At 41.9% G+C, this 21,118-nt stretch overlaps 1 protein-coding gene across 6 annotated transcripts in view; it reads right to left on the bottom strand.

Annotated features, from left to right (window-relative positions):
* SYTL5 (synaptotagmin like 5) overlaps nt 1-21,118 on the bottom strand; it is a 235,682-nt gene that overhangs the window by 49,485 nt on the left and 165,079 nt on the right. For 5 of the 6 annotated variants that reach the window (XM_033849443.2, XM_033849441.2, XM_073799051.1 and 2 more), the window contains exons 7-11: nt 14,246-14,387; nt 8,261-8,393; nt 6,513-6,619; nt 4,855-4,947; nt 76-254 (exon numbers count right to left, since the gene is read on the bottom strand). In XM_033849443.2, coding sequence (XP_033705334.1) covers nt 76-254; nt 4,855-4,947; nt 6,513-6,619; nt 8,261-8,393; nt 14,246-14,387 — 654 coding nt within the window. The remainder of the gene's footprint in view (nt 1-75; nt 255-4,854; nt 4,948-6,512; nt 6,620-8,260; nt 8,394-14,245; nt 14,388-21,118) is intronic. The other variant, XM_019943657.2, reaches the window with a different exon arrangement.

The following is a 21,118-nucleotide window of genomic DNA, read 5'->3' on the forward strand; positions in this document are numbered from 1 at the left end:
AACACACATGTGACAAACACACATACTCACATATGCAGTGACCGAAATAGTCTGAGGAATATGGTATATGCTTACGCATCTGTCCTCTGTTTCTTTTCATCTCCTATGGCCAGATTTCTGCAATTCTTGACAAAAATGTAGAGCCCGCCAGTTTTGTAGCAGTAGCTGATGTGGAGAAGGATTTCCCCGCTGACCTTCACGTTGCCATAGTCTCCTGTTTCACTGTAAACACTCATCATGCTGTTCAGGCTGGTCTGAAATAAGCAAGATGAAGAGAGGCATCTAGTGTTATGCTAGTGATCTCTTCACAGAGGTTACCTCCCTTCATTCAGTTACAGTTCCCATTGTCTATAACGAGCAGGGAAGTTTAGGGTGAAAGGAAGAAAGCAAAAATCGCTTGTCTTTCTGGTACTGTATAAAATCCAAGCCTGAAAAAGGACAAGAGCTAGGACCATTAGTAAGGAAGTCAGGAAACTTGCTGAGAGGGGAAGCATTACTGTCTTCTCGGGTTAGTGAATACCCTGTGTTTATTCACTGCTTCTAATGAATACAGGGTCACTGAGGCATTTCCCATCATATCTCTTCTCCTCATCCCTGCAGCATTCTCCTTTTTCACTGGTAGACTCAAGGTCAGTCTACTTCAAGGTCTAGAATGCATTGACCAGGACAAAGAAAAACTCATTTCCTATTTCTGTGCTAGCATAAGCCACAAGCCTCTGTCTCTGACATCTACCTAGAGTAACCCATCAGTCTCTGGGAAGCCAGAACTCTAACGGAGCAAGACCCTATGGGGCCTTCCCAGGACAGACCCGCCCCCATATCCTCTGCTATAGCTCCTCTCTGAAGCACCCGGATAAGAGTATCAGATGCACACTTCCTGAGTTGTTTTACAGATGCTAAAACTCCCACCAAATTGGAAGACATTAACTACTTGATGAACATGAACACGTGGCCCCCAGACCTTCCGGAGCCTAAAGACTGCACACCTTCAACCAGTCAGAGAACTGTGCCCAAGCTGATCACATACCCTGCAACCCCCGTCCCTCACCTGGCCTTTAAAAATGCTTTGCTGAAACCCCTTGGGGAGTTCTGGGGTTTATAGAGCACCAACCGCCTGTCCTCCTTATATTGGTGCTCTTACAATCTACACTGTACTTTCCTTCACCACAATCTGGTGTCAGCAGATTGCCTTGACCGTGCCCAGGCGAGCAGACCCAAGTTCGGTTCAGTAACAAAACTGCATCTTTAACAAGGGCATGCCAGGAGAACGTCACATGCCCATAGCTGTCAGGCTCCCCCCTGAGCAGCCGTACAGCCACATGGGTAGTAATAAGACCATGGCTTTGTACGCATCTATAAAATAGCAACCCACAAAACAGAACACTGAAGAAGAAAATAACACAGCAACCAATAAATAAAATTAAAATGTAAAAAGAAACTCTATCCAAATGTACCAGAATGAATGAAGTTTCTGATGACACACTAATAGCAAGAGACATGTTTTAAATTAAATGTAACAAAATTATCCTGTAGACCAGCAGCACAAACTCTATGTCTTAGCAACACGACTGTCACAAAAGGCCACCTGGAAGGCTTTCAGGAGTGACCCAGGAGTCTCAAAAGCCTGTCTGTGAACCACTGGGAAGGACGATGGTGAGTGCAAAGAGAGTTTAGACTTCCTACTTTTTATACTTTTTTGTTTATACATAAAACAAAAGTCATTACCTTCCTCCAATTGCTCAGAGTAGAGACTGATCAAAAAACAGGAAGTGGGTGATGTGGCTAGTATCTATTCCAAGCTTAAGTCAAGGGCAAGGGCAAACCAAGGATTCCATAATTATGTGGGGATTAAAACTGAAAGAAAGCCAGTGAGTGACCTACTTCATCTTTTTTATTCATAAAACAAAACATCAAAATTTTCATGATAGCAAGTGTCTTTGAGCAGTGCTTTGCAAACTTCAATTGCATATAGGTTGGGACTTCCCTGATGGTCCAGTGGGTAAGACTCCACGCTCCCAGTGCAGGGGGCCTGGGTTCGATCCCTAGTCAGGGATCTAGATCCCGCATGCGTGCCGCAACTAAGAGTCCACATGCTGCAGCTAAAGATCCCACTTGCCACAACTAAGACCCGGTGCAGCCAAAATGAATAAATATATATTTTTTTAATTGCATACAGGTCACCTGGGGATCTCGTTAAAATGACGATTCTGATCTATTCAGTCCCGGGGGGGTCTGAGATTCTGCTTTTCTAACAAACTCCTAGGTCCACAGTTCCCAAACTGTGTGTCTCGGCATCCCAAAGCAGCAGAGCCAACTCACAGGGGCAAAGCAGGATATTTTAAAATTTCAAGGGAAACACAGCGACAGCTACCAGACACCATGCAAACTACGAACAGTGGTTCACAGTATTAACATTAAATTCCACCTTATTCTTTTCAATGAAGTCCTATCTACGTGAAGCTGAGTTTGGGGCAGTTGCTATGACAAAAAGCAAGTATTGCACAAAAATCAACGGGGAACAGGAAATGAAAATGATGCTACCCAATCAGATTCCAAGATCTGACAAGTCATGTAGTGCCCATCAGGCACGCACATCCCATCAGGGGCTATTTAAGACTGGAATAAAAATATTATTTTTCTTTCAAGTTATGTATATTATTTTTTCAAACGGCTACTAAGTTGTTAGGACCCCAGTACTTATTAAATTTGTTTTTCAAGCTAACTACTTAATAAATGGGCTAGTCAGGTATTACTTTGGGCCTAGGAGTGCTACGAAATTATCACTGAGACACTAGGGGCTCTGTGAGCTGACAGCGTTTTCTAGTCTCTGTCCCAGGTGATACAATACTGCTGGTCCACGGACCATGCATTGAGCTTCAAGCACTTCAAGAATAAGCCTCAACCCCCTCATGTTACATATAAGTAAAGTCTCGCTCACAGAAATTGTTGGCAGTGCCAAGAGACTGTGACATAAAATTCGTATTTTATGGCAAGATAAGAAAAATTTAAACATAAAAAATCTTCTTTACCCTTTGGCCTCCTCTCTCCCCACACTGTACATTGTGTATCTGTATTATGCATCGACCAGACCTCCCTCATTGGCAGAAATAACTGCTCAACCACAGAAAGCAACGTTCTCCTAGCATCAATAAGAAACTCAGTAAAAGATAACATTCCTTCTTGCTCTTGTAAGGGGGCATGATGACACTTAGATCTGAATTGTATACACTGTCAATAATACATCATTTAATGGACAGCCCTCTGTCTCAAAAAACTTAGGTAACTGTGCCTTGAGTTCACAAGGGTGGAACAGTTCTTGGAGCTTTTGGAGATGCTGTTTCTGGGTTATAATCCCCAATTGGGCTCCAATAAAATTTCCCATTTCTTTCTTAGACCGACTGATTAATTTTTTTGTTGACAACATAAAGCCAAGATTTCGAGATTATTAGTCTGAGGACCTCTCCACCATACCTCACTGCCTCCTTGTATCACTGACTCGTATCTACACCACATTCCTTTGTTGCCACTTCTTCAAAGAGGGTCCTCTGTAAGCACGACATCCATATATAGAAAAGACAGTTTAAGAACCCACAACTGCTGACGCTTGGGAGAAACTGAAGAAGTTACAGAAATTTTACTACTAACCAAACTTTACGCTCTTAACCAAGCCAATGCTGTGAGTTAAAGAGAGATGTTTACTCTAAAGGCGGCTTGTTCGTGGTAAATCATTTTAGACCATGTATCTTTTCACTGTTCCTCAGATTCTAATGTTTAACAAATGTTCTTTCTTTGGAATACCTGGATTCCGATCGTGTTATTTACCTTTAAAAGAGAACCTCTGGTTAACTGTATACAAGCCAGAAAGAGATAAATGCTGGAAAAATTGCCTACCTAATTAGAGTCCCTGTACCATGAACTTTGTGAAGTGTGGTTGGAAAAAAGGAAAAGCATGAACACTCACAGTGTCTGAGTCAGCGTCAGGCACACTTAGGTAGGTCCACTTCCTGTCAGAGCCTGCTTGAGAATTCTTTAAGGAAGCCACCCAAAGGTCAAAAGAAAGAAGGGTATTAGAGCAACAGACAGAAATCAGAGAAGCAAAGACAAGACTTGTAGGCATATAGATGGGTATAAGGACACGGGAGCTCCTAAAGCTCTCTCAAAGAAGGGTTCAACCACCAAAGTAAGAAGGGATTTTATTCCGCAGGCAGTGGAAAGCTATGGACTTGATGTGTGAGTAGGAGAGAAACCTACTTGGGTACATGTTTTAGGAAAGTGACTGGCGGTAGAGTGGAGGATAGTTGGGGAGTTGAGAGAATGGTGGCAGGGAAATTTAACAGCTGAGAACTGAGATAATTCATAGGCTTCCGCTGATGAGACCCTGAACTAGGGAGTGATAGGTTTTAAAACATGGGTGAGGGGCTTCCCTGGTGGCGCAGTGGTTGAGAGTCTGCCTGCCGATGCAGGGGACACGGGTTCGTGCCCCGGTCCGGGAAGATCCCATATGCCGCAGAGCGGCTGGGCCCGACAGCCATGGCCGCTGAGCCTGTGCGTCCGGAGGCTGTGCTCTGCAATGGGAGAGGCCACAGCAGTGAGAGGCCCGCGTACCGCAAAAGAAAAAAAAAACCTGGGTGAGGAGAGGTTTTTAAAGTAGGAGAGGGAAGGAATCAGAAGCCTTAGGAAAAGCTACCACAAAATTTGAGTGAAAACTACTCTGTGGACAAAGAGCAAGCAGGAGACTATAATGACTTTTAAATCACTATCACGCGCTTTTGAAGAACATTATTCTCTCCTTTGGAAATGCACAGAAAATCACCGGAGGAAGACTCTTCCAGTGCATGCTAGAGAATTGCTTACGGCTGACAGGCCGCTTGCTAGACTGTGGGTGTTTGCAGAAAACCGAGAGGACGCTAAGTCATCAATGCCTTCTTCTGTCTCTTCCAAGTAGTCCTAAGGAAGGATGGGAAAAAATATCAGTGGTTTGGTTTATTTCTTTCCTAGAAAGTCTTTTCACTTAAAAAACCACTTTCTTAAATACTTGAAAAATCAGATACAAATATCTAGAAATCACCCCATTCCTACGTTTTTCTCTTTTGCCTTCCACTCTGATGGTACCTGAACTGCACCATCAGAGGATTGGGGTCTCCTTCCTAGGGATGCTTGCCTTACGGAAAGGATACGAAATTTGGAATCACACAGACCTCGGCGTTCAATAACTACCTCCCTGCTCACTAAAATGATTCACTTTGAGCAATGTACTTAAAGTTATTTTTTAATTTAAAAAATTGGGGCACATTTGTGTGTGTGTATATATACCGTCAAAATGGGGAAATGTATCTTGAAAATCTCTCCAATAGAATAAACTATTTTAGATACTAGATTCTTGTCCAAAATCCCAGATTCTACTTTTCTTCTCCCACCGTTTATTTCCTGGTTATTTAAGTAATACATTTTTATAGCAAAAAGTTTAAGCAATGTAGATAAATTTCAAGTAATATAAAAAACTTATATCTCCACTAACATTAATGATCAAACTTAAAAAATTTTTGATGGTATGGGTAGGATACACACACACACACACACACACACACACACACACACACACACACAAATGGATTATATCATGCATACTTTTTTTTTTTAAATCATGGACACTTTTTTTTTTGCTTCTCCTCTCTTCCCTGGCACGCCTCTCACCCCCACATGTGAAACTAATATTTTGCATCCTGTTGGAATTACATTCTCTTTTATTTGATGCTCCATATAAGTGAGGTCACGTGGTATTCGTCTTTCTGACTTATTTCACTTAGCATAACGCCCTAGAGGTTCATCCATGTTGTTGCGAATGGCAGGATTTTTCTTTTTTGTAGCTGAATAGTATTCCACTGTATACATATACCACCACTTCTTTACTCATTCATCTATTTACTGATGGACACTTAGGTTGTTTCCATGTTTTGGCTATTGTAAATAATACTGCAATGAACATGGGGGTGCAGATATCTTTACAAGTTAGTGTTTTCATTTTCTTCAGATAAATACTCAGAGGTGGAATTTCTGGAGCATATGGTAGTTCAAAATTTTGCAAATTTTTTGAGGAACCTCCATACTGATTTCCATAGTGGCTGCACCAATTTACATTCCCACCAACAGTGCACAAGGGTTCCCTTTCCTCCACATCCACACTAACACTTGTTATCGCCAATCCTTCTTTTTTGAATTTTATCTTATTTATATTTTTTATACAGCAGGTTAATAGTTATCTATTTTATACATATTAGTGTATATATGTCAATCCCCATCTCCCAATTCATCCCACCACCACCCCACCCACCTGTTACCTTTTCTAAATTATTCTTTGGCTGTTTTTGTATGTTAGTTGTGAAGACTAATAGGAAGAAATTATTGTATATCCTCACTTCACTCTCAACTCATCCTCACCTCAAAGTGGACAGGTTTGGAACAAGATTGTGCCCTTTCTTCATGATCATTAGACTCTCCCGCACCCAACTTACCAAGTCTTTGTCTGAAGTCCCAGGGACAGACTTGCTTCTTATGCTTACAGTATCCTCTAAGTCTTCTGTAAATGACCCATTCAAATCTAACTCAGATCGACTCCGGTCTGGAGGAAGGAAAAGGAAAGATGTGAATCATCTTGTTTTGTTAGAAGGGTTCGCTTTTCATTGTGAATGTTTCATCGTTATTCCAATTCTTTCTCGGCATAGGGCATAGACAGTGTCATGAAAGCAACAGAGTCAGTAACTCCGTGCTGTTTATGCTAACATACTTCCATTTTTTTTTCATACTTCCATTTTTTAACAGTATTTTGAAATTTCCTTGGACTGACTTACCAACACTGATGTGTTCATTTCTCCTTTGAGCATAGGAGGGCAAATGCTCTACTATAAAATACTAATGTTTTAAGCTGCTTAAGGTTTCTGCTTTGCTCATACACTTTGGAAAACTCTCACAGGATGGGCCCTTAAGCTTACCAAAAAAATAAAACATTAACCATTCTTTATTTAAATATTTAGAGAATCTACTGTGTTTCCATATCTGACATAAAATGCAATGAAATGATACAGCAAGTTCCCTTCACACAAAAAGGGAGTGGCTGTAGGGAAACTGAGAGGAAGTTCTATTTCTTTAGGCACCAGAACATTCTTTCATGAGCAGAATTTCTTGCTTTTAAAAATATAAAGAACAATGCAAAACTCAGTAATGCTGTGGATAGCTTACCAAGACACAGTTTATTTCCATAAAACAGTTCTATGTCAAAGCACTGCTGAGATAGCATAGTGGCTTATAAATGAGAAAGACTGAAGACAGCAAGAGAGCAATTAAGTTTGAAATGGTAAATGACACAGAACTGCTTAGCATAGCACCTGACACAGAGTATGTACTCCAAACACAGGAGCTATTGAGTAGAAGTAGTAGAAATGCACTCTATGAGGTTGGCTACTTTAAAATTTTTCATTTAACGGGTGAACCGATTTTCTAGTCCTGAACAAAATGCAACAATAAGCATAAACATTTAGACAACCCTTCAGAGCTACCTGGCTGGGAGAGGCTCTCCAACTCAGCACAGAGAATCCAGCCTTGGGCTTTAGGTAAATATCATCAAGTAAGTGGCAATTTCTTTCTGTTGAGGATTTTGTCATGATTTCAAATCTACACGTGGGACACAAACTTCCTAATTATGACATGTTTCTCTAAAGAGTTTCCTTATTTGTAGGTAACAAAATCGCAACATAAATAATCTCTGCTTCACAGGGTTGTTGTGATACTGAAGTGAAATGATACTTTTGAAGGTGTCATACAAATGAAAAGGGTTATTAATAATCCCTTAACGTTGCTTGCAAAGAACTCTATTTAAACCATGGAATAATGATTAATCTGTCAAGATACAGGGCACTTCTGACACCCATATCAATGGAACTATCATCGTCTTGAACTCTGGGCATGTGTCTTTATCTTTCGTATCAAATGGCCCAGCTCTATTTCCTGCACTCCTCTACTGACATTTGGTATAGCTCGGACACCTGGCAGTGATGACTGTATACTGTATACTCCCGCCAAATCCAAGATTCATGGATTTTGCATGGAATGCAAGAGGCTTTTCAGCAGTTCTTATGGAGTGGGCCTCCCTCCATGAATGATTATTTTCTAAGGCATGAAACATCCATTTAATGCCACACAAGGGAGTCAACTCCACCCGATTTATTCCTGTTTACAACACAGTAGTCATGTGGCAAATACCCACCTGAGGAGAGGGAGGCCGTGGACACTGCTATGGAAGGTGCGCCGGAAGTTTTTCGGTGATGACTCTTCGTGTGATCCTCAGAGGTGCTTTCAGTGGCAGCCAAATCCATGGAATTTTCAAAACCGTGCTCCTTCTCACAGAGTAGAAATGAAAAAAAAAAAACCCAAACCCGTTAGATTGACTGTAACTGACTTCCAAATCCTTCCATATAAATATATACCAGTATAACCGCATCTATGTCTATTACTCTTCAGGAGGAGCAAGCTGATATCTGGAGTCCATATAACACTAAAACTTACTATCAATAATTACTCTCTAAAATATATACTAAGAGGTTTGCTAACTAGCACAAAAGGTGTTTGAAATAATTATTCATTGACAAAATGAGTGAGTGTTTTAACATATGGTTAGCAGGAAAGTTGGTATTAATACAAGTACCTCCAAACTTAAACGAACTATGTATAAGAATCTGGCAAGCTTCATAGCCTCAGAGTAGTGCTCGGGGTTAGAACTCTGTTTGGTCCCACATTTGTCCTCACGGTCAACACGTTCTCTCCTCAACCACCCCTTCCTTCCAGCACCCCTCACTTAACAGAAGACCATGCCACCTTTCTCATCTAGTAAGCTGGATGATCAGAACATGGTCGCTTACGTCATTATGGGAATGAAATTTCATGCAAGGCACTTACTAAAGTTCATAAAAGGATAAAGAATGGGGACTTCCCCAGCTTACAGGACTAGGTGATTTATTTTATTTTTTTTGGAACCTGCTTGCTAATACACGCTTGTGCACGTGACAGAATTCAGACACTTACTTTCATTATAAAGGAAAATTCTGTCCCGACTTTGCCTGTGCCCACAGGGGCTTCACAACTGCATCATTCCAAATTTGACTTGAGTTTTGAAAAACTAATTTTGGGCTTCTGAGAACTGGGCTGAGGTTAAGTTTCCATGAAAATGATACCACGGTGTGATAATGATCGAACCTAAGAGAGACTCTTTCGTCCCCCCTTCAAAAGTCCTACAGAAAGGCATTCCCTTCTTGTTGCCCTAACTTTACCCCATACCTTAGACACTGAGGAGATGTTAATGAACTCATTCGGGAAAGATGGAACACTCACTTCCTTAGCATGCAAATCTATGCAGCTTCAATATAGACTGGTTTTGATCTTTGAGTATCCTCCAACACATACTACCTGTAGCAGGAGGAATCTGGCTCCTAACTTTTCTAATTGCTACAGACCACTAAGGTTTATCAAAAGACTGTGGTGGAGGTCAAAAGGATAGGTCCGTTTTCAACACCTCTTCAAAAGTTGGTCACACATGGATTTCTCCAAAGAAGCGAGACCAACTTGCAATTACGTTGACAGCAAATTTTCAAACTGGCACCCTGCAGTATCATTAATATTGAGCACTAACAGGCCAATTAATATTGTACAGTGATGAACATGTAACATATACCCTGAAGATTCAGGATGTGAAGCCTAAAATTAATAAGTTACATCACAGCAGAGGACAGGTTAGAGACTTTCATGTTCTAAGAGTTTTCCATTTAAAAAATGTACTTCTCACATACTAAGGCAGACAAGAACACTGAAACAAAGAGATGCTGAGAAATGGGAGAAATTGAGAAGCTGTGACCTCGATCGTCATCTAATTCTACATAGGTCTTCCCTTCATCATGAAAGAGCAAACCTGTTTCATAAAGTACTGTGCTGTATTAAGTCTATTCAACAGAAAATATTTCTCTTTGTGTCTCTTTTTGTCTTAGAAAAGACCACCTAGATCAGCTGGAATGCAAAAGTGAGATCAATATAGACACTGCCTATATATATGTATGTATACACGGTTGTAGGGAATTTCTGTTAGGGAAACCTAGGTGTTGCTTAATAAAGTATTCTTGTATTTGCAGCAACATGGATACAACTAGAGATTATCATACTAAGTGAAGTCAGAAAGATAAATACCATAAGATATCACTTATATATGAAATCTAAAATATGACACAAATGAACCTACCTATGAAACAGAAACAGACTTACAGACATAGAGAACAGACTTATAGTTGCCAAGGGGGTGGGGGTTGGGGGAGGGATGGACTAGGAGTTTGGGGTTAGCAGATGTAAGCTCTTACATATAGAATGGATAAACAACAAGGTCCTACTGTACAGCACAGAGAACTATAGCCAGTATCCTACAACAAAGCATAATGGCTATTCGGGGTCTTCTGTGTTTCCATACAAATTGTGAAATGTTTTGCTCTAGTTCTGTGAAAAATGCCAGTGGTAGTTTGATAGGGATTGCACTGAATCTGTAGACTGCTTTGGGTAGTGTAGTCATTTTCACAATGTTGATTCTTCCAATCCAAGAACATGGTATATCCGTTTTTCTTTCTCAAGACAGCCAAAGCAATCTTGAGAAAGAAAAACGGAGCTGGAGGAATCAGACTCCATGACTTCAGACTATACTACAAAGCTACAGTCATCAAGACAGTATGGTACTGGCACAAAAACAGAAATATAGATCAATGGAACAGGAAGGAAAGCCCAGAGATAAACCCATGCACATATGGTCACCTTATTTTTGATAAAGGAGGCAAGAATATACAATGGAGAAAAGACAGCCTCTTCAATAAGTGGTGCTGGGAAAACTGGACAGCTACATGTAAAAGAATGAAATTAGAACACTTCCTAACACCATACACAAAAATAAACTCAAAATGGATTAAAGACCTAAATGTAAGGCCAGACACTATCAAACTCTTAGAGGAAAACATAGGCAGAACACTCTATGACATAAATCACAGCAAGATGCTTTTTGACCCACCTCCTAGAGAAATGGAAATAAAAATAAACAAATGGGACCTAATGAAACTTAAAAGCTTTTGCACAGCAAAGGAAACCATAAACAAGACCAAAAGACAACCCTCAGAATGGGAGAAAATATTTGCAAATGAAGCAATTGACAAAGGATTAATCTCCAAAATTTACAAGCAGCTCACGCAGCTCAGTATCAAAAAAACAAACAACGCAATCCAAAAATGGGCAGAAGACCTAAATAGACATTTCTCCAAAGAAGATATACAGATTGCCAACAAACACATGAAACGATGCTCAATATCACTAATCATTAGAGAAATGCAAATCAAAACTACAACGAGGTATCACTTCACACCAGTCAGAATGGCCATCATCAAAAAATCTAGAAACAATAAATGCTGGAGAGGGTGTGGAGAAAAGGGAACCCTCTCGCACTGTTGGTGGGAATGTAAATTGATACAGCCGCTATGGAGAACAGCATGGCGGTTCCTTAAAAAACTAAAAACAGAACTACCATATGACCCAGCAATCCCACTACTGGGCATATACCCTGAGAAAACCGTAATTCAACAAGAGACATGTACCACAATGTTCACTGCAGCTCTATTTACAACAGCCAGGACATGGAAGCAACCTAAGTGTCCATCGACAGATGAATGGGTAAAGAAGATGTGGCACATATATACAATGGGATATTACTCAGCCATAAAAAGAAACGAAATTGAGTTATTTGTAGTGAGGTGGATGGACCTAGGGACTGTCATATAGAGCGAAGTAAGTCTGAAAGAGAAAAACAAATACCGTATGCTAACACATATATATGGAATCTAAAAAAAAAAAAGATTCTGAAGAACATAGGGGCAGGACAGGAATAAAGACGCAGATGTAGAGAATGGACTTGAGGACACGGGGACGGGGAAGGGTAAGCTGGGATAAAGTGAGAGAGTGGCACGGGCGTATATACACTACCAAATGTAAAATAGATAGCTAGTGGGAAGCAGCTACATGGCACAGGGATATCAGCTCGGTGCTTTGTGACCACCTAGAGGGGTGGGATAGGGAGGGTGGGAGGGAGACGCACGAGGGAGGAGATATGGGGATGTATGTATATGTATAGCTGATTCACTTTGTTATACACTAGAAACTAACACACATTGTAAAGCAATTATACTCCAATAAAGATGTTAAAAAAAACGTATAATGGGAAAGAATAAAAAAAAGTATATATGTATAACTAAATCACTGTGCTGTCCAGCAGAAATTAACACAACGTTGTAAATCAACCATACTTCAATAAAATAAAAAAATAAAGAAATATTCATGTAAAGGCTGTTAGTTTTGAGGGTACTAGCACATGACAAGGGTGATTCCCTCCCACCCCCATCCCACCAATGACGGTACTTAGGAAGGTAAGCCTTGTTTTGAGAACGAACTTGACTAACTTACTAGTTACTGGACTGATAGTCTGCTGCTACCCATGGGTACAGCTGTACCAGCTGTTCAATTTTTTTAAATACTTCTGTATCAGTTGGTAAACAGAGCTACTCCCAGTCCATCTCCCCTTCCCTGTGCTCCCCTCCTCCACAACCGTAGTTCTCCCCGCAATCCAGGATACTGCACGGCATGGAAGGGCCTCCAGGATGCTACCCAACCTTGCGCCAGGGTCTGTTCTGATGGCTCAGTGCCCATGCCATACCAGTTGCTAAATATTTTGAATACCATTCCTTGTTAGGTTGCCAAAGCAGTGAGTGCAATCACCAACTGTGCGCGCCCTTTTCTGGACGTACTGCTTGCTAAGCTTAGTATAAATATTGATAAAAGTTTAAATATGCCTTTTATCTTATCAGCAAATTTAGACTATAAGTATTTAAAGACACTTATTAATTATTATTCAATCTGTCTGAATGCCTTTTGGCTCTTCCTTAAAAATATCTATATTTGGATGCTCACAACCTCCATGTCTATCTCCCTGTTCCAAAGCTCAGTTTCTTGCCTGCAGTAATGCGATGGCCTCCTTCTTAACTGGCCTTCTGGCTTCCACTCTTATTTCCCTACAGCTGCTTCTCAGAAAAGCCCCCAGTTCCTGTATAAACAGAAGCCAGATGATCTCACTGGTCTGCTGAAAACCCTTCAACTGCCCCCGTCTTATCCAGAGTAAATGCCGAAGTGCATACGGTGGTCTCCAAGACCCTACCTGGCCCTACTACCCCTCTGAACTCATTTCCTAGTACTCCTCCCTTCGTTCACTCACAACAGCCACGCTGGCCTCCTTGTTTGTCCTTGAACACACCAGGTATGCTCTCACCTCAGGATCTTTGCACTGGCTGCTCCTCCAGGGGCATCAGAGATCTCTTCCACACTGATGAAGTAAGGGCACTGACTATGCAAGATGGAGGTCAGCCATAAAGTGACTGGAACAACCTTCCTGTAACGTACTTGCTGAATATCAGTGCTGTCCCAGCATGGATGAAAACCTTGCCCCAGACTCCTGCATGGCTAATTCTTCCACTTCCTTCAAGTCTTTGCTTGACCAGGGCTTGGCATATAGTAGGCCCTCATTAAATACTGGCTGAATCAAAGAATTGTAGTTTGTATATAAAGATTTCTTAAATATAGATGTCAGCTATATATATGGAGTTTCCTGCTTAATCAAAAAATCTAGTAGATGTTCATTCATTCAAAAGAACAGCTTATACACACACACATACACGCACACACACACGCACACACACTATGCGATTTAAGTCTCCATTTTGTGTTTATTTTAATGGATGTATAGAAAAGAAAAGGATAAAAATATTTCAAGAGTCTAGGTTTCCTAATTTTAATTGGTTTGGAAAATTTTTAGAACAGTCAAGATCTTGACAAGCAACGTGGAAGATCAAAATCAGAGACTGCTGAACATTATTTATATTTTATTGAAACCACATAGCTGTCGATACCCCCATCAAATTCCACCTTTGAACCTGCTCTTTCCCTTTCCTTCTCACTTGAGGCCTCCTGCCAGGAGCTAAGGATGCAGGAGGTTCAGTCCTGATAAAGAAGCATCTATGTTAAACAAGATAAACAACATGGTCTCAGGTACAGAGAGCTGAAGCCCAGCCATGCCATGGTGGTGAGGCTTAGTCCCAGAAGGGGGAGTGTTCCTTCACATCCGTGTACTTACTCGACTGCTGACTGAGGTCACGCTGCGTGTGCTTGGCGCCGGTGACCTCTGAGTGACTGGGGTCACACCACTGCTCCGGATACTCTTTGGAGTTCCAGGACCAGCTTCCTGCTCGTTGGAACCTGATGAACCAGTGCTTCCCCTAAGTGCGAAAGAATATTCTGACTTTAAAATGGAAGCAGAGCAGCGACGAAAGACACAGTCAGGGAAGAGCTTCCAAGAAAACAATGGCAACACGCGAACACCTTCAGGGGCTCATGTGGTTCAACGTCATTTGTCTGACTCCAGGGTCTTCGTAATTGAACTTACCTCTCCACCCTTTTTTCTTCCCACTGCTCACCAGCACACTCCCAGCCAGCCCAGGTTCCCTACAATTTTTTCAGCTTACCATGCTCGTGCTCATGCTTCCACTTCTAAGGCTTTTGCTCACGTTCTCCCCACCTGATACGCCCTATTTGCCATTCTCTGTTTATCCAAATCTTCCCCATCCTTCAAGGGCCAAATGAAGTCCAGCCTCCCCAGTCATGCCTTCCCTGTCTATCACAGGCCTTGTCAACCTCTGCTCTACTCAATTTCTGGTAATTTACAGTCTTTGCCAAACTATGTAGAAGTTGCCTACACAATGTCTTGTTTGGTCTTTAACAGATACGTGGGCGTTGGCGCCTCTTTCAACTGTGACCTCCTTGGGGACAGAGCTGATGATATATTTATCATGATATCTCTAGCAGCTTCACAAGATCTTGGTGCACAGGAAGCACTCGGTGCCTATGTAATCAAAGATTGGCAATTATATTTTCTCAGTGTTGTTTTTAGTGACTGACTCATGGCGCACATTTAATGAATGTAGGATAAAAATAATGACATTTTGTTAATGGGTTTGATTCACTTTCATGTTTGCTAAACCTGATTCAATGCCATTCAATAATGATTAATGAAAAAACAGTTCCTGCCTGGAGGTGATCACAATTTTCTTATTAAATGGAACTTCGTAAGTAAATAAGTTTTGACAAATTAGTTTAAGAGAAGTGTTTGTTCTTCTTTTATTCTTTGTTCTCAGTCAGTACAAAATATGCTAAATGGGAAAATATAAGCCCTGATGAATTTCACTCTTTCAGTTACTATTTTAATAAGTTATAAGTGCACCTATAATAATAAACATCTTCTTGTTAAAGCACAATAGTGATTAGCGCTCACAGTTGAGCCCATAAGAGGAGAGACTTACAGGAATAAAGGAAGGGGACTTTTTAAAAAGAATGATGGCGCACGGGTCATTACTAGAAGATAAATCTGGCAGAAGAAAGAATCAGCAATGACCAGCGGAGCTGTCAACCACAGCTTGTAAGTGTTTTCAAGGCTCTGCACCAGAGAAGCCACCAAAACCAAATATGTCCTAATTGATACGAGCAGCCACCAACACTCTCGATAATTATGCAAATAGCAGCTGCATTTACTGAGTATTTTCTAGGTGGTTGACACTCCCCATTCCGCAACATCCATGTTAAAAAAAAAAGGTATTAACATCCCTATTTTGAAGATAAAGAAACTGAGTCTTGGAGAGGTTAAGCAATTACTCCATACATGCATGCGTGTGTGTGTGCATACACGACAGAGTTAGTATATGACAAAGTCAGGATAAAAACAGAACTGTCTGCTTATCCAAAGCCTACACTCATGCTCATGCTAGTTTCTCACATTGCTTATTCATCATTTCACCAAGATCAAACTGTCACAACCAGGCAGGTTCTACATGGACAGAATGTAGAAGGATGCTATCAAGAAGAAGATAACGAAAGGATCGGAGACCTGAGAGTTTGTTTCTTACAATTCGATTAAGAGAGCTAGGAAAGTTTTCTGGGTAGGAGTCCTTCGATCCTACACAGAAACAGAGCCTGCTGCTTCTTTCTAGAAGCAGTACTTTGAATAAATTATAGTACTGTGGACTCTGCTCAGGAGGGGTCTATGACTGTGTCTTTTGAGTCTAACAACAAGAAAATAAAATTTTGTGATTAAGGACATTGATACAATTTGAAATTCTCAGTTCCTTGGTGATTTACCTGAGTCCTCCTATCTCGGGTGCTACAGTTCTACATTTGACAACAGTTAAATATATTCATACCTTTCCCAAGTGATGCTACTTATTCTCAGAAGTCCAACTTCGAAGGGTCTTAGAGACCTACCCAGTGATCCTGCCCTGTGTTCATAGGTTCTCTACTCTTATAACAATACTACCACAAAAATGTCTCTCCCTCCTGTTTTAGGTAAAATCTCCTTAAAAAAATAAAGGCTAGGACTGAATCTTGCAGAAAGGAGCCCAGACGTTATGATCCAAGGGGATTTATGTGGGTGTTTCTGCTTGTGTCTGTGCTGAAGGTCCTCTCAGACCCAGGTAGTTTGGGAAAAGTCCCCATCACGGATTAGCCTTGCTAGGACCCAAAGTCCTACTTATGTGGAAGCTCTGGCAGAAGTTGATTAATTGTGGTGATGACATTCAAGAGGCTAGCCTGTAATAAGGAAAAAAGTCTTGGGATCGTAAGCCAGCTACTGGAAATTACTGTTGCCAGAAGCATTATCTCAAAAATGGCATATACTTTCACATTTATCCCTGACATTCACTGTAAGCTTCTTAAAAATATTTTCCTCTCAGTTGAACGTTTCAGTTGATTAAACTAGAAAAGACTTAGTCTAATGAGGCGGAATATCGTAAATATTTGGGTGCCAACTCTTTTAGACATTATGTAAAATCTGACATAAAATACATGAATCTTCACCTCTTAAATAGAAAGAGGATAAAAGCTTCCTCAAGCCTAAATTAGAGAAATTTAAAGTTCAATTAAGAAAGAGCTATTTCTGATCCCGATATCTTGTTACTGATATTTAAATTAGAAGTATTAGCAATCAGTGCTACCAAACCTTGAAGCTGAACTCGGCTTAGGGGGAAACCGACAAGAAAAAGATACATTTATCTCGTTCTAATAGGGCCCGAAGTATGGGGAATATGACACTGTCTGGGGAGCTTGGAAATTCTGAGTTACTTGAAAAACACATTCCCTAGGGTAAAAAAGAGTGTCATTTACTTTAGCTTATGAGATGCTTTCTAAAAGCCTTCTGTTTTGTTATCTCTAATTTCATGCTGGCCCAAAACCTGGAAAATAGCTTCCTAGATATATCCATTTCTAGATAAAGAATCCAAGGATAGGGGACAGAGACTCTAATTTAACGAGTCGCCTTTCTGGTTTACAGAGAAGTCTCCCAGGAGTTGGAGCCCGGAAAGAATTTCCCAGGATTCAACCTTCCCAGAGCAGGCTGACAAGGTTGAGCCTGTGCCTACCTGGGTAAATGAATGCTCCCCTAACGACCAGCCGAAGGCAGCATTAACCTGAGACATACGACACTCGCTGGGACAATGAGGCTAGGGCGTAACAGGACACAGAGGTGGCATGACATTCGTTCTGCAGTTTACGCGCTGTCCTAACTTCTTTTGGTTATTTCAGATCTGAAATAAGTATGGAAGGGACAGGCAAGGGAGGTTGTACTTAGAAAGTGACGCGAGCCTGTTAAATGGGAAAGAGGTGTTAAAAAGGAGAAACAAAAGGGAAAAAAGCTGTACGTGGCTCGACCTTCCAGTTTTTGGTGATCCCCAAATGCAATGTCTTTGTCAACACCGTCTTATGTGAGCTGGGTGGCCCTCACCCTTGGTTGCACATCGCAAACATCCGGGGAGGTTTGAAACATCCCGATGCCCAGGCCACACCCAAGACTAACCACATCAGAGCCTCTGGGCACGGGATCTAGGCATCCGTGTGTTTTACCGCGGCTCCCGCGTCCCCTACCACCAGCCAAAGCTGACAAACACTGGCCTAAACTGTGGATGACTTTAAATTCATTGATGTCAGGCGTCTCTCCAACCGCCTTGTCGTTTCCTCTCACAGCACGACTTTCTTTATTCAGCACGGTGCTCGCATCAAGAGAGCGGAGCTGTCCTCACAGCTTAGATTGTGAGGAACGGAAGGACGCTTTCTGTGTCAGTGAGCGGATGTATGGCATCAGGGGTCAGCAAGCTATGGCCCCTGTATCGAACTGGCCCACCACCTGTTCTTGTAGAGCCCACGAGCTAAGAGTGGTTTTACATTTTCAAGTGGTTGGGGGAAAAAAAAACCCCAAAACTCAAAAAGAAGAGTATTTTGTGATGTGCAAATTATGTGAAGCTCACGTTTCAGTGCCCATAAATAAACTTTTATTGCAATGCAGGCATGCACGGTCACTTGTTTTGTGTTCAGCTGCTTTCACGCGCCTGCCAACTACAAATTGGCGCTTGCCATCTGCCTCTACAAGGATGACGTCACTAACCACTGCAGGCACTGATCTCCAACACCCCCTGAAAGGAATTCAAGGTGGAGATCAGGAATGAGGCCCTCTGTGCTCTGGGAAAAACTGACAGAACAGCTCTTCAGAGAGTTAGATATTTTCAGGAGAAGATTTGATGAGCCCAATTCTTGCATCTCTTTGTATCTAGGAAAGCACTAGAATCCTTCATGGTGACGTCTGCTCCTCGTGACTAGCAGCCAGCCTCTGCCAACGTGTGCGCTTCACTGCACGTCCCCCTTCCCTAAAGTCACACAGTACCCTGACCTTCCGCCTGCCTCTCTGGAGCACTTCCTCAGAGCTCTCTGAAATGCCGTCTCCAAGACGACAGACCTCATTTTGCCCCCAGTAAAACTTAACTCACAACTCTCAGGTTGTGCACTTTTTTTCAGTCGACGCTACAACAGCACAGTGAGTAGCTGAGACAGAGACCATCTGGCTCACAAAGCCAAAAAATATTAACTATCTGTACCTTTACAGAAAAGTTTGTCGGCCCCTGTGTGTGTGTGTGTGTCTCCATTTAAAAACCAAACTCTTTGGAGAGGTCAACACACCCCAAAGGAATGAATTTCTGGTACTGGGTGTGTGTGTGTGTGTGTGTGTGTGTGTGTGTGTGCGCGTGCGCGCGCGCGCGCTATACTTAGGCACAAATGAACCATCCTAAGAGCTCTTGAACTCTGAATTAGAGAAGCAGATAAAAATGGAAGAAGTGGAAATTCATTAAGCAGTTTCTCTAGCTGCAGTTTCCTCTGAAGCCACTAGCTTTCTGTGGCTGAATTACACGTGTTTTCCTTCCTTTTCCTTTCTGGAGAAAAAGGACAAATACAATACAATGTGGTAGGTGCTCAGTGAAATCCTGTTCGATGAATCTTAGTGTTAAGTATATAAAGAGGCTTTACCATTTGATTTACTAAAACAAAAGCTGATTTGTTTGATGGTTTTTAAATGTTTACGGTTTCCTCAATGAATCTGTTTCCTTTAAAAAGACTCTCTAAAATGGAGCAGACAGTCATTATGAGGGAAGGACTCTGGGTATGAGGGAAAAGAAAATTAAGAACAGGTAGAACTCTCAGTCTGATAATATTTTGGTCGTTTACAATCACAACAAAATTCTGTTCCCATGTCTAGTTTCTAAAGAATGGCTGGGGCTTCCCTGGTGGCGCAGTGGTTGAGAGTCCGCCTGCTGATGCAGGGGACACGGGTTCGTGCCCCGGTCCGGGAAGATCCCACATGCCGCGGAGCGGCTGGGCCCGTGAGCCATGGCCTCTGAGCCTGCACGTCCGGAGCCTGTGCTCCGCAACGGGAGAGGCCACAACAGTGAGAGGCCCGCGTACCGCAAAAAAACAAACAAACAAAAAAAGAATGGCTGGAAGCCAGTTGGAGGGGAGGCCAGCAGCCATGCAAAACTTTGGGTGGACGAGAAGTCAGAGCAAGAAAACCAAGTGCCCTCCCCCGCTAGACAGCAAGGAAAGCAAGTGTTTAGCTGAACTTAGCTTTCAGCAACTAAATGGAACAAGCACTTACTCTGTACTTAGTAGTTCGGATTTGCTAAACTCTTGTTCTCCCTGTAATGCTATGTTGTTTATAAGAAAAAAGTTACCAAGGAATCCAAAGCCATCCATATCCTGGTCCAATGAAGCTCTCCATCTCATCTCTTGTAAACCACATTTCAATTTTACACTCTAAAAACCCTGAACTGTTTGTTTTCCAGCACATGCAAAATTGCTTTATGCCTCTTTTCCTTTGCACTTTCTAGTTCCTCTATCTAGAATGTTCTTCTTACCTCTCTTCACCTGGCCAAGTCCTCCTCACGCCTTCAAACTGCTTAGGGGCCATCTGCATGAAGCTTCCCTGAATCCTCTGGAAGGTTAAATGCCTATCTCTGGTTTTCCCATAGCACACAGGTATCTTTTTAGCATGATACCATACTGTCTTGAAGTTATCTGTTTAGTCATCCCAACCTTCCCTGCCAAATTGGAAGTTCACGAAAGGGTGGAAAAGTAGCATTAACTAAGATCGTCCACATTTACCACCTGGCATATAGTACTAGGCTAATAATGTTGGCAGAGCTTTGTGTTGAATTCATTTGTATAAATAAAATGCATAGGTGGGAAACAACTGGAGAAATGACAAGATAACAAGGAGGCGGCTTCCGGCTTACAATCATCTGGCCACAAGGACGAGCAAGTCAAAAACCCAGTTTAGTTCAACCTAAGTATAGTGTCAAGGGTCTGGCTGAACTCCCGATCTCCATACTGCCTCACATTATTGACGTTATAATAAGGAACGTCTCGGGCTTCCCTGGTGGCGCGGTGGTTGAGAGTCCACCTGCCGATGCAGGGGACACGGGTTCATGTCCCGGTCCGGGAAGATCCCACATGCTACGGAGCGGCTGGGCCCGTGAGCCATGGCCGCTGAGCCTGCGCGTCCGGAGCCTGTGCTCCGCAACGGGAGAGGCCACAGCAGTGAGAGGCCTGTGTACCGAAAAACAAACAAACAAACAAAAAAACG

This window comes from Tursiops truncatus, chromosome X (genome assembly GCF_011762595.2).
Source record: "Tursiops truncatus isolate mTurTru1 chromosome X, mTurTru1.mat.Y, whole genome shotgun sequence".
Lineage (NCBI taxonomy): Eukaryota > Metazoa > Chordata > Mammalia > Artiodactyla > Delphinidae > Tursiops > Tursiops truncatus.